Source organism: Aspergillus pseudodeflectus (genome assembly GCF_044049435.1).
Source record: "Aspergillus pseudodeflectus strain CBS 756.74 chromosome Unknown BJX68scaffold_8, whole genome shotgun sequence".
Taxonomy (NCBI): Eukaryota; Fungi; Ascomycota; class Eurotiomycetes; order Eurotiales; family Aspergillaceae; genus Aspergillus; species Aspergillus pseudodeflectus.
The window spans coordinates 711,702-728,100 of NW_027263784.1; the positions used below are offsets into that span (position 1 = coordinate 711,702).

Sequence of the window (16,399 nt, forward strand, 5' to 3'; positions counted from 1 at the left end):
ATAACTCCATCCTGCCGTCATAGGCTCCCATCCATGATAATAAGAACAGTTTTCCAACTCGCAAAGGCTCGGTTTGCTTCGGAGGTGCCGACAACCATGGGTCCCTGGGTATCTGAATATAGAAACTCATCCAGTTTTCATTTTGTCTCAGATATCTTAAAATAGCGCTCTCTATTCTTGGGAAAGAAAGTCTGGCGAACAGGTCGCTGGTGGGCGTTTGAGAATCATGCCTCAAGAAGACGTTGAATTGGCAGCTTTGCGAGCAGAATCTCAGGTTATACCATCTTCGTTCAGGATGAGGTCATGTTGAAAATACAGTCGACGATCAACAGCTTTCGGTGCCTTTATCAGAGTGGAGGTGGAAAAACTTCCAGGTTTCCAGGGAGGTTCCATGCACTCGTTTGATGAGCGCTAATCCTGATGCGGCCTCAGTAGCCGAATGATAACCCATCAAATCACATAGTTAACTCTTGCGCCAGGATTACTAAGAATAGAGTCTGGTTCCACAGCTAGCACGTCCGGATGCAGCGAAGCTGTCTTGTTCTTTCTGATGCTCCAGCTCTGGTTCTTTGAACGCAGAAAATTGCTTGTTTCTAGGCTGCGGGTGACAATGTCTATGATGGCCGATTGCCGAGTTAGCGGTTGTATACGTATCGGTGAGAAGATTTGACGGGAGTCGGAGATCCCAGCTTGATTCGGGAGTCGGGACAGTCCGAATCTTTGATAGCTTCTCTGGAGGGAAAAGTCATTATTGCCTGACCTGCCCAGTCCGTGGAACTGGTCAGGTCACTGCGTCATATCCCTGGCAGGAACAAAGCAAAAGGGCCGATTAATTTGGTCGAGCGGGGGCTTTGGTCGAGGCTATTGAAGGATTGGAACGTTGATATCGACTGCGCGAGGCCTCGTATTCCCTCAGCCTTCGCGATCCTGTGCAAGAGCCTCAACAGCGAATTAATCATACGTTGCTCGCAGGATGGCTTCGCGTGTTATATGAGCACTCCGGATAATTGTCAGCCTTTGTGAGGAGATGCGAGTTCTTCCTAGCAAATCAGACAAGTAGAGACTATCGTACTACTGCTGACACGAAGCTTGGTCAACCTTGGAAGAAGCACCGCCCACCCGTCCTCCACCATGGCAAATCCATACTACTAGTTGCTGGGGCGCTCTGCCACCAACCGTCGCTCGTTCGGCAATTATAGCTGACACCGATCGATGATGCGCTGGACGAACTATTTTAAAGAGCTGAATCTTCGCCTCTTACTGCCCATTGATATCTCTTGACCAAGTGTTTGATTTTGCCGCCCTTCCCCTCACCTTGATCGAGATTCTTACGCCTGCTCGATCGTTAAAGCGCCATTGGTGATCGTAGCTCACGTTATTCTGACGCCTTTCAAGTGTGGAGTTGGTTCGCGAAGTAGGCCCAACTTTGAGGCAGAAGTCCTCCAGGTTTTGTGCTAGGACGTTCTTCTCAGAGCTGAATCTTGGAAGAAAAATATTTTTACCTCGCCTGCAACTCCCGCCAGCTTTCGAGCTTTCCACTGCTTCTCTTCCCAGCAACACCGGCCTACTACATACTAGCGCATCATGGCCATCATGAATCGGCTTGTGCAGGTCCTCTGCTTTTCAATGATTGCGTCGTCAGCTGTCGCAGCACCGGCTCCCGAAAGGCCGAAAGTCGACCAGGGCACAATTTCTCGAATTGAGTACCGCGAAGTGATCCAGAATATCGACAAGGATTCAATTCAAAATTTTGTCGACAAGATCCGCGTTGCCCGCGCCAGTGTTCTTGAGGATCAGAAGGTCGCCTTGCCCAGTCGGCCTTTGTTCGCAAAGAGACAGGATAGTGGAAGCAATTCGCCAGCTCCCACGGGCACAGTCACCGACACCCCGACCTCGACTGACTCCGATACTTCGGATCCTCCTACTTCGACTAGCGACACGGAGCCCGAGCCCGAGCCTACAACTACGACTACGACATCATCGGAAACTACAACCACAGATCCAGAGCCCACTACTACTACTACAACCACAAGCACAACGTCCGAACCAGAGCCGGAGCCAACGCCGACCTCTGATACCACACAACCCCCTTCCAGCACCACAACCACAACCTCTGACCCGCCAACGTCTACTGATCCGGAGCCCACCAGTTCTTCTCCGGAGCCAACCTCGTCGACGACTAGAGCCACCTCGACGTCTTCCACTTCTACATCGGAGGAGACCACTACAGAAGAATCTACCACCGATTCTTCCACAACGACCGAGTTCACCTCGACATTCCTCAGTACATCGACCCGCCCGGACGGTGTGCTAGTCACCGTCACGGCTACCGCCGTCGTCCATCCGACCCAGTCTTCTGATGGTGAAGCAACCACCACAGGACCAGCCCCGGGTCTCCAGACCCACGACAACGGTGCCTCGTCCAACATGGCCAGTGGTCTACTCGCAATGATGGGAGGCGCCGCTATCGCCGTGGCCATCATCTAATCCCGCAACGCAACATCTCTATCCGATCTACTCCTTCATCGTCCTCCAGTACCACTCCGACCTAACGACATTCCTTACGGCCAACCTATCCATTCATTCATTGTATTACCAGCCATTCCTTTGCATTGAGGGCGTTGCTATTTTGATTCTTATCTTCGCCGTAGCATCCGTTACGATTACGCCGTCACGCTCACCCGATACCATCCTTTACATAATAGACTCTGCGGCATCTTTCCGAAATTGCTTTGCTCTCGATACCTATACCTTGTGGCTGCCCTGCGCCGGCTGCCCTGATTCGGCGTTGTCTGTTTTTTACTTCCATGAATTAGGAAGCTGTGGATTATGTATTTGTCTCTCCTTATATCTGCTTTATACGATATCTAGCGTGTGCATATTATATAGACGGGAAAATCTGGGCTCGGGTTGTCCCCGGGATAGCTGTTAATCTTATTCGACTCTTCTGAGTGCGATTGTTCTGTACCTGGAATATATTCGTAGTAAATGCTATGTTCAGATATTCAAGATCTCATCATGTTTATTTACGCGGCATAAGATCAACAACAATCAATCAGTCAGCGCAAAAGCCCACAGGCTTTAAGAAGCGAGTCATCACGGCATCCATATATACCCAGCCACCAATCTTCCACTGCAATCAATGAAGCACCTCGCCTAACACTCCGAGACCATAAGCCCCGAGCCATCCGGTCAAACCCTCCCCCTCCACCTCTCCTCCTTCGTGTAGTACCGAACAACACTCTCCCAAGCTGGAATATCGCCATCCCTCAACAACGCCGCAACATCAACATTCAGCGGCGAGTCCGGCCGGGGATCTGTGAGTAACTGATGAACCGCCGTCAACGTGCTGCTGAGTGTGTACACGGGGCTCCAGTGCTCGGTTGTCAGAAGCGTGAGGCAGATCTCGCCGGTCGTGAAGGAGATGTTCGGGTGGGAGATTCGGGTCGTGAAGCGGATTGTTGGTGGGGATAGGGGGTAGTTTGTTGGGATCTGAATTGAGAGGGACCATAGGCCGTCTGTTGTGGTTTTTTGGTCGGGGTTAGTACACCATTTTTTTGTCTCGTTGTGTTGCGGGTGGAGGGAGGTTGGAGTGTTTGAGGGGAATTTTGAAGGGGGGCTTGCCTTCGTAGGGTGTGCCTTTTACGCCTTTTAGGACTGCTTCCCAGGTGTAGAGGTCATCTTCATCTATAGGGCCGAGATGAAGGAGGGCTTCGTTGGGGTTGTTTGTGTATTCTTTGAGTTCGCGGAGGAGGCGCTGGGTTGTTGATGAGGGCGGCATGATTGCGATGGATGACGGATGGTCACTGAGAGGCGGGTAACAATACAAATGCTGTCCGGGTATAAAGAAGCCGGCGTCAAGATAATAGGTCGAGTCGAGTGGCTGGGAATGAAGCGGCTGTTGTGCAGGAATTAAGAGATGGCGGACACTGCGATACGATAGATGGGCCCCGAAGTGGTGCACCGAGGCTTAAAAAGCGGGTGGGTCTTGTTCTCCAGAGCAGCTCCCGCGGTCGGGCCCGAGCCATGTGTAAACTCAACATTACAATTCGCCCCCTGTAAATTTTCGTCGATCTTTAACATCAATCTTTCTTATTTCATGTGAAATCGCCCAAACGCAAGTACTCAGGGACGACTTTATCTGCATCATGCGTACATCGCGAACCTCAAAAGAGACTGCAAAGGTCTTCCAGGCCCTGTCACCCCCTGCGCGTCGTCAAACACGGAGCAGTGCTCATGCTGGCCGGTTCGGGGACTTCGCGTACAATGGAGCCGTGAATGAGGCTGAATTGATCAAAAAGGAGGATGACACCTCTTCTCTCTCATCTATTGACACTGTCGACATTGAAGATATCTTGGAACCCCCTGCGAAGAAGCGCAAGACCAGAGCAAGCCCTGCGGCCAGGGGCAGCACCTCCTTGAGAACGCCAGAGAAGAAGGTTGAGAAGACCATCAAAAGTGAAACCACACCCCAGAAATCTCGCCGAGCACCAGCACGGAAGATCAAGAGTGAAGACGGTTCCTTCACTGTGGAGCCTCCCTCGAATTGGGAAGCCATGTACTCAATCGTTAAGAAGATGAGGGAGGCCAACCCTACAGCACCTGTCGATACCATGGGTTGTGCTGAGCTATACTGGCGCGCATCTTCCCCGCGAGATCAGCGTTTCCAGACACTTATCGCACTGATGTTGTCTTCACAAACCAAGGACACTGTCACGGCTGTTGCGATGCAGCGACTACACACCGAGCTTGGAGATGGCGATACACCTGTTGTCAAGCAGGAGGTGGAAGAGGTCTCTGGGACTGCGTCGAAATCCGATAAAGACAGCACTCTGAATTTAGAGAACATCCTGGCTGTCTCACCGGAACGGCTAAATTCGCTAATCGGCACTGTGGGCTTCCACAACAACAAAACCAAGTACATCAAGAAGACTGCTGAAATAATCAGAGATCAGTATGATTCTGAGATTCCTTCTACTCCTGCTGACCTGATGAAACTGCCTGGCGTCGGCCCGAAGATGGCTTATCTGTGTATGAGTGCGGCGTGGGGAAAGCATGAGGGCATTGGTGTTGATGTCCACGTTCACCGTATCACGAACCTCTGGGGCTGGCACAAGACCAAAACGCCGGAAGAAACTCGCATGTCGCTGGAATCGTGGCTACCAAAGGATAAATGGCATGAAATTAATAAGCTGCTCGTAGGGTTAGGGCAGACGGTTTGCTTACCTGTAGGAAAGAGATGTGGCGACTGTGATCTTGCCGGGACGAAGCTATGCAAAAGCGAAATCAAAGGCATGGCTCCGAAGAATGGCCCTCGTGCTTTGCCGCTGAAGGAGGAAACTGCAGCAGGAGCCTTCTCTCCCGTGAAGATCAAGGTTGAGAGGGATTAGGTGCTTGTGGGGTCAGGCCTCCTCAAATTGAGCAAGTTATCTTCTGGAATTTGCGAGCTTGTTTTGATGCCTTCTGTGGCCTTTCTACTGTCTGTCACTCCTCTTCTAAATCTCATCCTCCCCATGTCCTCAACCTGTCTCTTCACACGACAAGCTTGGCTCCTCTCGTCGAACCATCCATTGATGACTTGTGGTGTTAGGACCATCTGTCCAGCTCCATTATCTGCCTGTCTTCTTTATTTATCTACCCTCCTCGAGCGCTGTGTCGTCTCAGCGCTCGAGATTTGAGTGTCTCAATTGACACCATGTGTGAGTCTCACTCGACCTTTCGCTCCTCGAAGCCCAATCCCATCACCTAGTATTATGATTGCTGACCTGTAAGTTCGAAACGCAGCAGATGAAAAGAATACCTACCGCACCGCCGATAAGGCTGAGGCTGTCCCTCTCATGGAATTGGGCGCTGAAGAGACTGCATTTCCAAGCACCGAATCCAAGCCCGTTGAGGCGGAGCTCCCCGTCATAGCAAGCACTCAGGGACCTGCAACAACCTTCTTCGACTTACCAAAAGATATCAAGATACGAATCTTGCAATATGCTGGCCTGCTTCGACCCTGCCTGATCAACATCGCCTTTGAAACGCACCGAACCAAGACCGGTCGTGGTATATGCGGGAACGGTAACGCCATACGCATGACTAGGGTTTCATGGACAGGAACCTGGGTTGATCCTTATAATACGCCCTGCACTCACCCTGCGATTCCTATTCAGGCGCTCCAAGCATGTCGTCAGGCTCGTACTGAGCTCGGGGCGTTTTTCTTTACCCAAAATCACTTCAGCATTTACCTTTACGGTCGGGTAGAATACAGGCTTTTTTGTGCAGCCACACGATGGGGTCTAAAGCACTTGAGAAATCTGCATTTGGATCTGGGGCCTCGAGAAAATCGATACCTGAAATCAAACGGTTCACTTCACAAAACAACTTGGACCATGTGGTCACAATTTTGCCATAATTCCAAGGAAAGAATCCCTGCTCTGAGACGATTTAGTATGAAATGCAAGGTTAAGGATTTGGACATTGCCAGCAGACTGATGCGTACAATGGAGCCTTTTCCACTTTTGGCTGAATGCGCTTTCCACCTCAGCAATAAACCGGACGATGATATCCGTCCTGTTATAAAGAGAGCGGCCTCGAGGCTGACCGGCAACCTCGACGAGAAGCCCTCCTTTTCCTTTACGAAACTACCCAAAGAGGTGCAACTCATCGTCCTCGAGTATCTTTTGTGTGACTGCTCCGATCCATACTTACCTGCAACACAGCGCAGAGCCGGAATGGTTGGTTTCTTGGACCGAAAATTGCATCGGACGACTCAGTTCCCTCTTGCTTGCTGTGGGACTTGCTCCCCTCTTCGTGCCATGTGTTTCTGTGAAGCTCGCCAGACCGCGTTCTCCACCACCTGCTCGTGCTTCTCCAGTCCCTTACCCTATTTCTTGGTCAGCCGCAACTTCTATGAGGATTGTCGGCGCATTTTTTTCTCAAGAACTATCTTTACATTTGTCGAAGAGGAGCCCGAATGTATCATGCGCTTTCTCAATACCATTCCTACTTCGTCGTTTATGCAAATTCGCCATTTGTCTTTCAAATTTCCCAAATGTTGGAGAACTTTCCACAGATCGGCCAAAACTGAAGAGATAGCCCTTCTCTCTTGGTCTGTTCTGCGCCGCTTTATACGCGAACATTTTGATCTTGCGCGCCTGTCGCTAAGTATCGTGGACCTCGGTACAACAGAGATAATGCCAAACGCTGGCCGGATCAGGTACATGCGTAAAATGCTCAAAGCATTTTCGGAACTGCAGGGACTGCGAGAGTTCCGTGTGTATCTGGCAGCCGATCCTTCGTTTGAAAAAGAGTTAGAACGTGCTGTTACCAGCCGAGTGAGCGATGAAAGATATTGCCCCTACAACATGTCGACTCCAGAGCAACACTTATAAATGTCCGTCCCTACTCCCCGTTTCCACTTCATGCATTTCAAGCGGCGTTGGTGGTCTAAGGCGTACTACTGTCTACTTGCCCTTGCTCATCATTGATCTATCTTAGACTCCCTTCTGGTACCCATTTCCTTTCCTTTAAGCGTTGTTCTTCCGAGCTATGATTTCCCATTACCTGTGACTATCTGATATTTGATTTCTTAGCATGTATTCATATATTATACTTTTCGCTGTCATGTCATGGTATGCTTAGCATCCAGCTACAGCCTAATACTGTCAACATCAACATTTAACTCGGGGTATCATTTATGGGAATTCCTGAACAGAGCGAACGCTTGTGAAGTAATTCGAGGTAGAGGAATCCAAATATCTTTCAGTATGAGAAAAACAACAATCATCCTGATGGAAAGCCCAAATAAATGATAATTATTCTTTTGCATTGAGAGCCAACGAGTATATGATTAGATTCGGGATTTACCAGGGGTATAGTTCTAAATATTTCCGATAGCGACCCGATGACAGCCACTTCCCCCAGGCATGAAGTAGCCGAAAAACTGCGAAAAAAATGGGGAGAGAGGCTCTTTACAGAAATTGCCCTTTACTGGCCACAAAAATCTGCATGAATTTCGTATGACGAGCCATTGCTTGCATAAGTTGAAGACTGAGCATCTCTGACTAAGCGTTTAATACTGCATCTGTTCCCCGCACGAGCTCCGAACTGCAAGATTTCAATTGACGCTCCATGCTTCAGCAACAACCCAAATCCACTCTCTGAAATCGATCCATAGAGGAAACAAGGAAAATAGCTGTGGGATACGATCTACACGGAGAAACCTCTCCAGAACAGCCGCCTCACAACCCTACATGGCCCCGTCAACACCAACCCCAATCTCCGTACCCCTCTTCGCCGAAACGCAACAAGCCCTCCTCCTAAAAGAGCACGAAGCCGAAGTCTCCTCGTCTAAACTTGCTAGTACTGCCTCCGCGTCCCCGTCCACACGCCGAACTCTCCAAGCAACCGGATATGCATTAACGGGGATAATCCTCTCGCAGTGTCGAACTGGGCTCGGAGGTCGGCTGGTCGGTGAATTCGCGGCCGACGCTGCTGTTCTGTCCTCTTCTGGAAAGAAGAATGGCGGTGATGACGCGAGAGTCTCGGCGAGCGGGAAGGTGAGGCTCGGTGCGCATGGGATTCGGGTTGGTGATATTGTTCGTGTGAATGAGGTGGGCGGTTCGGGGGCCAAGAAGGTTGGAAAGGAGAAGGGCAAGGGTGGTGTTGAGAGTAAGGGACCCGAGGGCGTGGTGACGAAGGTTGGGGAGAGTAGTGTGTGGATTGCGTTTGGGCAAAGGGGAGGTGGTGGTGGGCGGCCGAAGGAGGATGATGAGGTTGTTGAGGAGCTTTGGGGGAAGAAACTTTGGCTGTATGTTGCTCCCTCAGTGTCATGTCAGCTCGCGGTGTGCCGATGATGAGGTCGAATCATGTGGTGGTTGGCTACTAACTCGCGGCATGCAGGATCAAGCTTGCGAACGACGTGACGTATAGACGGATGAATCAGACAATGGAGAAGATGGGAAAATTGACGGAGTCAGGCTATACGCACTTCATCCGCGTTGCCTTTGGGCATACGACCCCTCTACCGCCAGACTACGATGCATCCGGAGAAGTTGAATTTGTGGATCCTACCCTGAACGACTCTCAGAAGGAAGCTATACGATTCGCGTTAGCTTCTAGAGACATTGCACTTATACACGGACCTCCAGGGACAGGAAAAACACATACCTTGATCGAGCTGATTACTCAGATGGTCAAGCGAAATCTTCGGGTACTGGTGTGCGGACCATCAAACATTTCGGTTGACAATATCGTGGAAAGGCTTGCTCCCAACAAGATCCCTGTGGTGCGCATTGGTCATCCGGCTCGTTTACTACCCTCGGTCCTTGACCATTCGCTGGAAGTCTTAACACAAACATCGGAGGCTGCCGCCATTGTGAGAGATGTACGAAAAGAAATCGATGAAAAGCAGGCGAGTATCCGCAAAACGAGGTTTGGCAGGGAGAAACGGGCTATCTATGAGGATATCAAAGCGCTACGCCGGGAATTTCGCGAGCGGGAATCCAAATGCGTGGACAACTTGGTTCGCGAGAGCAGTGTCGTACTCGCCACGCTACATGGAGCAGGAGGTCACCAGTTGAAGAATCAAAAATTCGATGTAGTCATCATTGACGAGGCTAGTCAGGCACTGGAGGCTCAATGCTGGATTTCGCTGCTATCGGCGCCGAAGGTGATTCTTGCTGGTGACCACCTTCAGCTTCCGCCCACAGTCAAATCAGCTGTGCAAAAGTCCAAGAGTCCAGTGGAGGGCACGAATAAGGCCGAAGCGGGAAGTGATACTCTGGAAAAGACACTGTTCGATCGGCTACTCTCGCTGCACGGGCCGGGAATCAAGCGAATGCTCACGACCCAGTATCGCATGCATGAGAATATCATGCGGTTTCCCTCAGACGAGCTTTACGATTCCAAGCTTATCGCCGCGGAGAACGTCAAGGCTCGGCTCCTGAAGGATCTACCTTATGAAGTTCAGGAGACGGATGATACTAAAGAGCCTGTGGTGTTTTGGGACACTCAAGGGGGAGACTTCGCCGAGAAAGTTGAGGATGAGGATATTGCTAAGAAGGAAGCACTGCTCGGTGAGAGCAAAAGCAATGAAATGGAAGCTTTGGTGGTAGCAAGGCATGTGGATAACCTGGTTCAAGCAGGTGTTCGGCCTGAAGACATTGCCGTGATTACCCCGTACAATGGCCAGCTTGCGATCTTATCACAAATGCTACGGGAGAAATACCCTGGTCTGGAACTGGGAAGTGTGGATGGATTCCAAGGCCGAGAAAAAGAGGCTGTTGTCGTCAGCCTCGTTCGCAGCAACAGTGAGCAAGAAGTAGGATTTCTCGGAGAAAAGCGGCGCCTCAACGGTATGCTTCCCCTCCCTCCCACATGCTCCCCACCCGATCGAGGATCGACAGATTCTGACGTGATGCCAGTGGGTATGACTCGACCCAAGCGGCACCTCTGTGTCTGCGGTGACTCGGAAACGATCAGCAAGTAAGTCTGCCTTTGTCCCAACATGTAGCTAAGGTGCAGCCCTGCGTTTGCGTGCTGTACAGATCTGACTCTCTTTCAGAGGAAGCGGCTTTCTCAAACGATGGATGACGCACCTCGAAGAAAACGCCGACTTGCGTTATCCTGACGCTGGAGAGTTGCTTTGAGCAATATCTGCCCAACTCCTCCGCTCGATGCAAGCTAGCCCGTCAGCAGCGGCCAGCGGTCAGATACGTGCCACGGCACGAGACATGTTGCTGAGACGTCTCCATGCTGATTGATCGGCACGGATATGCCGCTTTGTTCAGATAAACTTCTGAGCATACTCGCCCGAGACAAGCTTACTCCGTACATGCTTTCGTGAACCAGGCTGTTTCGAGCCTTTATCCGTTGTGGCCTACTACTCGAGGGCTTTCGTCCTGGAACCTGACCACTCCGAACAATGCGCCGTGGTTTTGCGTGCGGTATAGACTCTGGAAGCTGCCTTGAGCTGGTAACCTCAGAACGGACAACCTTGCAAGTGCGGGGTTTCCACCACAGGGCAAATCCTTTGGCTGTTTCAGGCTTCCAGCGGATCCGGGAGAGAGAGACAAGGAGCCGCTTTGTGGCTTAACGCCGCTGCGCCAACTCATTATTTCTCATTTTTCTGCACGTCGAATGGTCACGTTCCTGCCTGTATCCTGACGAGGATGCGCTGAAACCTGGTGTCACAACGTACATCTTTGATATGACAACAAAGGTATCATGTCGAAATCCTGTGAAACCTCGACGATATAGGAGGGCTTCATATTGGCCTGCGAGGATTTTCTGCAATACAGATAAACCGGGCAGCGATGAACAGTATGGAAGAGAGGATCGTCAGTCGTGCAGTTTGATGCTCTTCGTAAGAACATTCTATTCCGCTCATAGCCTGTTCCAGAACACTATGACAACTAGCTGGTGGAGCATCTGCGCTGGAAGTGGATTCCCCCACGGCGGTCATCGCGTCGCAGATGGGCAGGATGCCAGGATCATTTGAAACAGAGATAGACCTCGTCAGACTCATCTTGCTCTGTCTATGCGACCTGCTGTTCAGCTCAACGACATGCACAGTTGAATGGAGCCAAATCAGCATATTTTTTACAACAAATAAGGAACTATTCTCCCCACGAGACCTTGAGAAAAGCGGAACAAACTCAAAATGCCGTCGCTTCTGGTTGGCTGGCTGTTAGTCAGGATTCAGGAACGAACTTGGAGCTATTAATAGCTGTAGAAGAAAACAATCCTCAAGAAGAGAGGATTTGAGAAGATAAGTTGACTCGAAACACATTGTAGCGGTCAGTCTGTACAGCTGTCCGACGCCTGAGAGCTGAGTCTGACTTTGGTGTTCTGGGACCAGATGCTGAAACGCGGCTGGTCAGCACAGACTCCAAGACTCTCTCCATCTCACCTCCACTCGCCAACCTGGACCGAACCTCTTGTAATTTCCCTTCTCCGTCTCTCCTTGTTTGTCCTCGCTGCTTCGTTCTCGTCTTCTCGCTTCCGTGGTTCTCTTCGGTCGTTGCTATTTCTAATTCTAGCTCACTTTTGTTCTCACTTTAAAGTACTCTTTGTTTGACCTCGCCGGGCAGGTCAAGCGGTGCTTTGAAGCTCTCCCCTCGATTGGCCCACCTCCCCATATCTCAAACGCCCGTCTCCATCGGCCATGCAGCGCGATTCAGCAGCGTCCACCAGTCTTTGCTTGACAAGCGATTATTCTGCGTCTCACCCTGTCTGATAAGCTCCACAGATCCCGTCTGTCCTTTCGTTTTTTCACCAGGAGCCACGACTTTATTGCGTGCCGGCCGTGGCTTGCACCTGTCAGCCTCTGCTGCGCTGCCTTCTCTTTGTCTTCCAAGATCCCCGTCGACCTCGCTTCGGCCTTCGGACTGGCCAGCCAACCTTGCCGCTCTTTGACTTTAGTCTTTTGGTGACCTCATGCCTATGATCGTCTCTTAGATGCTTCTTCGCTCTTTGCTTTTTCCTTCCCAGTCTTTCGTTAAATCTTGTTGGTCATACGGTTGGATTGGATATACTCAGCTTACGGGTTCTCCTATCCACCGAACTTCTATACCTACCCAAAGACTCTATTATATTATGCCTGGAGTATTTCCCGTCAAGGTAAAAGATACCCCTCTAAAGGCTTTTGGTTCGTTTGTTGCTGACCCCTGTTTGGCACTTCTTTTAGCCCACCAATCCGGGATACCCTTCGTCGTGACTTTACTCCAGTCGAACACCTTCGAGACTTTCATACATATCCCCCAACTTTCTTCGTTGACGCTCGCTTACACTTTTGTTCATGCATAAGCATCTATTTGTTTTATCCTGGGATCGTACCGCCATAAACGTTTGGCTGCCATACTGAGACGTTCTTTCCCACATATACGCACCTGTTGAGACTATACTTCGATGTGCGCAAACACTCGATTATCTCGAATCCCACCCTACTGATTCTGTGCACATGCCCCTCGAAAGAAAGATGTCGAGACCGATTGGAAGGAGTAATTCGGTTAGGAGCCCTCCGACGCAACGCGACCTCTCAGCGCCGGCCATACCTACAACTGATGCAGAATCATTTGACACTGCTTTACCTCCCATGAGCTCCAAGCAGCTAGTGGTAGCAAATCGTCGACCACAGGGCGGAATGCAGCGTCTCCCCTATCCGCAGAATGTGACCTCGATTACTGGAAGTCCTGGTGGGCACCGCCGGACAGGAAGTACGCTGAAGACGGTCATGAGGAAGATATTCACTCGAAACAGGCGGAGCCGAGCGGACGAAGTTGATGATTCCATACAAGACTTTGAGTTTGGCAGCCAGTTCGGGAGCAATATCGGACCCATCGGAGGCGGAAATGGCAACGGGTCACCAAATCCAACTAAGTCTGAAAGCTCACAGCATAGTAGCCAGCTTCAGCAGAACGGCGAAGCTTTAACTACACTAGATGTCGTATTGAAACACCTGGATACAGAACCACGTCAAAGACGAGCGACTTTACCCAGCTTGATATTTTCAGACGAGGGATCGCGCCACGCACTGGAAGCAGTCGTTCACCCTGGAAAAGGCGCGACACTCAGAAAATTGAGTCCCCATGCGAAGAGTGACCCGGAAGAGGTACAGCAGGGTCAGTTCCGGAGTATAAAAAGGCGCTCGCGGAGCGCTGGCGCACTACGACTCATGGCTAAAGAGCACCGCATGTCGCCGATTCAGTGGAGGAGACCGCGGAGCGCAGAGTCAGATTATGGTGCGTCCACAACGCACGGCATTGCTTCTGACAGCGAAGCGTCTTCTCGACCTCCGACTCGAACCACAGTTGCCAGTGCTTCAGCTAGCATTTCTAAACCTTCTGCAGAGGTGTCTGTCTTTGAAGAGGACGAGCCGGAAGATGAGCCGGAAGATGACGAACCTAGCCTGCCCCCAAATGTTGGAGAACTCATCAGCTCCATGCAAAACGACGAAAATGCGACGTTGGAGCAACGGCTCACCACCCTAGAGGTTAAGCTCATCGACCTGGAATTCGCTATAGCCCGCATGCAGAGCGGACGTGGAGACTCTCCAGGAGATTCGCCAAATTCGAAAACCTTGCAAGACTCGTCTCGCCATAAGCGCCAGAAGTCGTCGGGCTTATCTCCGCCAACGCGAAACGAACGCTCTCCCACGCCAGAACAAGTGACGGCTGCTGATCGACCGGTTAGCACGAGCACTATCCGGCCTAGCCTGAGTGACATTCACCGCGCACGCGCCCTGCAAGCCCCATCGATGGTCTCCTTAAGTGATTCCGGGGCCATATCTGTGCAACAATACAGTGCGCTGGTTATGCTACTGCGACGAGAGCAAACCGCGCGAAGAAATCTCGAACAACAAGTCACAGGCCTCCGGGAAGACGTTGAGCGACTCCACCGTATGGCCCGAGACTCAATCGGCGTCGGTACAATGTACCCTATCCGCAGCGTCGAGTCCCAGGAGTATCTCCGCCTACGACCAGGCGAATCCCCAAGCAGCTCTCCCAGACCAATGGACGAGAAGATTACTCCTCGCTATGAAAGCGATTCAGACTGGTCCGAGCGGGCGAAAGAAGACCGCTTTCGACCATGGCAACCCACACGTCGGATCGAGGTTGCCAACATGATATAACCTCCCCACGCCGAACCAACACACCCTCTCAACTTAACCCTCCTTTCTCCCTGAGCAGACATTTTTGACATTAGACTTCATTTCTTTGTGATGACGATTTGAGATACCACTTTACATCTTACTCTCTTCTATTTGTTCATTGTGAGCGATTTTGTCTTGCCCTGGCTCTACTGATGTTGATTGCCATGTCAACCATATCTCTCGTCTCTTCACGACTCTGATATCTTCTTGATTCCCCATAGCGTTTTTTGAATTTTTCAATATCCGAAGAGGCCGGTTCCTGAATCCAATCCAAGTTCAAATTCATACATCTAAATACAAAATAATAAATATAGATACAGGTAAAATCAGTAATACAAAAGGTCTACCTAACGACGGTAGCTGTATAGAGAAAGAAATCCCAGCAATAAAGATGCACCGACAAATGCGATGGTAGTCCTAAAGTCGTCGGCTTGACCAGGACGGTAGAATGGACAGGATTCTCAATCAATCAACTTTGAGATCCCTCGCGCCATGCGGCACAAACTCAAGTCTCTTCCCAAACACCCCTTTTGCCCTTCCCACAAGCATTCCAAGCACGTACCCAATATACGCCCCGGTAAGAATCGTGATCGGATACGCTTGCCACGGCCGATCCCTGTACACACAAGAAAACATTAGCCAAACCCAGCCTGACCCGAGATATATCCCAATAGATACCCCGAGAGAAAGACACCAACAAAAAAAAAAAGGAGAACATACCAATCCAACGGAATCGGTACAGCCCCAAACCAAGCCCCTAGACACGTCCCCAACGCACCACCCCAAACGGCATCAGCGGGCCTCGATGCGCCCCAGATCTCGCGCCAGATCTCGCCGTCGACGCCGTGCGCGTAGATCAACGGGAACGCGGAGAGGAGCGCCATGTGCGCGGCGCAAAGGAAGGTCAGGGCGTGGTGCGTTGTTAATGGGGCGCCGAAGAGGACGAGGAGGAGGGCTAGTGTCGGCGTTGCGAGGAGGATTGTTAAGGTTAGGGAGAGGAGAGCGGGCTAGGTTTTTTTTTATTTTTCGTTAGTAGTTTACGAGGAGTAATGAATTGAGTCGGAAGGAACGTACAGTGAGTTTCCACGCAACGGAGACGAGCCCTGTACTCCATGAAGAACCCTTTGAGGCCGAGTGTCCGCGGCGCTTAGTACCGGTGGTCTTTCTTGTCGTTCCGTCTGCGGATGTGCTGCCGTCTTTCTCTGCGCCCGCGGGTGGCAGACATCCCATCACATAGACGACCTGAAGGCCGACGAGGAAGGGGATGTCGCTAAGGAGCTCTGCGACGGGGTCATGGACGACAGAGCTGAAGCGGTAAGCGACTAGGGAAAGGAGAATGGCCGGGTGAACGAGGGCATAGCCGCGTGCGAACTGCGAGGAGAGGATTGAGACCGGTGGGTGGGAGGGTTTAGGTTTTGAGGGGGTTGATGTTGAGCTAGGAGCTGTTTGTTGAGCGGGGGCGAGGGATTGAGAGGCCATTGTGTCGATGATACTGGGGCAGGGGGAGTATTGAGAATTAGAGAAGGGGTGGTTAGGCGCCGGGCGCCGGGTAGGTTGTGTTTCTTTCTTGCGATGCGTCGGTGAGCTCGGAGCTTTGAAAGTGGAAGTGTCGGAGATGACGGATGGAGTTTGTATGGGAGGAACTCATGTTGGTGTTTGTTTGGTTTGCTTCGTGGGGGGTACTACCATTACTGCCTGAGGTGTCGGCATTCCTGCAAAATAAACTGGCTAATGGTGAAATTTTCTTTTTAAGAACAT

At 51.0% G+C, this 16,399-nt stretch overlaps 7 protein-coding genes across 7 annotated transcripts; 5 read left to right on the plus strand and 2 right to left on the minus strand.

Annotated features, from left to right (window-relative positions):
* The first annotated feature begins 1,272 nt into the window (after positions 1 to 1,272).
* Positions 1,273 to 2,918, plus strand: BJX68DRAFT_207471 (putative GPI anchored cell wall protein (Dan4)). The gene is made up of 2 exons (XM_071037672.1): positions 1,273 to 2,589; positions 2,652 to 2,918. The coding sequence occupies exon 1, from the start codon at positions 1,585 to 1,587 to the stop codon at positions 2,485 to 2,487; it is 903 nt and encodes a 300-aa protein (XP_070902493.1). The 5' UTR covers positions 1,273 to 1,584; the 3' UTR covers positions 2,488 to 2,589; positions 2,652 to 2,918.
* Positions 2,919 to 2,988: 70 nt separating this feature from the next.
* pex4 (putative ubiquitin conjugating enzyme (UbcJ)) lies at positions 2,989 to 3,950 on the minus strand. Its single transcript, XM_071039214.1, has 2 exons — positions 3,625 to 3,950; positions 2,989 to 3,518 (listed from the first exon to the last, which is right to left on the minus strand). The coding sequence occupies exons 1-2, from the start codon at positions 3,779 to 3,781 to the stop codon at positions 3,193 to 3,195; spliced, it is 483 nt and encodes a 160-aa protein (XP_070902494.1). The 5' UTR covers positions 3,782 to 3,950; the 3' UTR covers positions 2,989 to 3,192.
* A 67-nt stretch (positions 3,951 to 4,017) lies between these two features.
* On the plus strand, positions 4,018 to 5,598 carry BJX68DRAFT_207479 (endonuclease III domain-containing protein). Its single transcript, XM_071037673.1, has 2 exons — positions 4,018 to 5,479; positions 5,591 to 5,598. Exon 1 carries the CDS (start codon positions 4,149 to 4,151, stop codon positions 5,388 to 5,390), a length of 1,242 nt encoding a protein of 413 aa, XP_070902495.1. The 5' UTR covers positions 4,018 to 4,148; the 3' UTR covers positions 5,391 to 5,479; positions 5,591 to 5,598.
* Positions 5,405 to 7,498, plus strand: BJX68DRAFT_207486 (uncharacterized protein). Its single transcript, XM_071037674.1, has 3 exons — positions 5,405 to 5,421; positions 5,605 to 5,699; positions 5,788 to 7,498. Exons 2-3 carry the CDS (start codon positions 5,696 to 5,698, stop codon positions 7,377 to 7,379), a joined length of 1,596 nt encoding a protein of 531 aa, XP_070902496.1. The 5' UTR covers positions 5,405 to 5,421; positions 5,605 to 5,695; the 3' UTR covers positions 7,380 to 7,498.
* A 742-nt stretch (positions 7,499 to 8,240) lies between these two features.
* On the plus strand, positions 8,241 to 10,637 carry BJX68DRAFT_263821 (putative DNA helicase; the record flags this gene model as incomplete). The annotated part of the gene is made up of 4 exons (XM_071044786.1): positions 8,241 to 8,797; positions 8,890 to 10,343; positions 10,413 to 10,473; positions 10,553 to 10,637. The coding sequence occupies 4 exons, from the start codon at positions 8,241 to 8,243 to the stop codon at positions 10,635 to 10,637; spliced, it is 2,157 nt and encodes a 718-aa protein (XP_070902497.1).
* Positions 10,638 to 12,240: 1,603 nt separating this feature from the next.
* Positions 12,241 to 14,855, plus strand: BJX68DRAFT_207523 (uncharacterized protein). The gene is made up of 2 exons (XM_071037675.1): positions 12,241 to 12,609; positions 12,664 to 14,855. Exon 2 carries the CDS (start codon positions 12,950 to 12,952, stop codon positions 14,618 to 14,620), a length of 1,671 nt encoding a protein of 556 aa, XP_070902498.1. The 5' UTR covers positions 12,241 to 12,609; positions 12,664 to 12,949; the 3' UTR covers positions 14,621 to 14,855.
* Positions 14,856 to 14,950: 95 nt separating this feature from the next.
* On the minus strand, positions 14,951 to 16,235 carry BJX68DRAFT_230567 (PIG-F family protein; the record flags this gene model as incomplete). The annotated part of the gene is made up of 3 exons (XM_071039215.1): positions 15,716 to 16,235; positions 15,362 to 15,648; positions 14,951 to 15,257 (listed from the first exon to the last, which is right to left on the minus strand). Coding segments are annotated over exons 1-3 (839 nt in total), but the record flags the coding sequence as incomplete, so codon positions are not given.
* Between the last annotated feature and the right edge of the window lie 164 nt (positions 16,236 to 16,399).

Bases quoted from the DNA above. Each gene is read 5' to 3' on its own strand.
- BJX68DRAFT_207471 (XM_071037672.1), top strand. From the start codon at position 1,585: ATGGCCATCATGAATCGGCTTGTGCAGGTCCTCTGCTTTTCAATGATT.
- pex4 (XM_071039214.1), bottom strand. From the start codon at position 3,781: ATGCCGCCCTCATCAACAACCCAGCGCCTCCTCCGCGAACTCAAAGAA. The intron at 3,519-3,624 runs GCAAGCCCCCCT...AAACCACAACAG, and splicing joins AAAAGGCACACCCTACGAAG to ACGGCCTATGGTCCCTCTCA.
- BJX68DRAFT_207479 (XM_071037673.1), top strand. From the start codon at position 4,149: ATGCGTACATCGCGAACCTCAAAAGAGACTGCAAAGGTCTTCCAGGCC.
- BJX68DRAFT_207523 (XM_071037675.1), top strand. From the start codon at position 12,950: ATGCCCCTCGAAAGAAAGATGTCGAGACCGATTGGAAGGAGTAATTCG.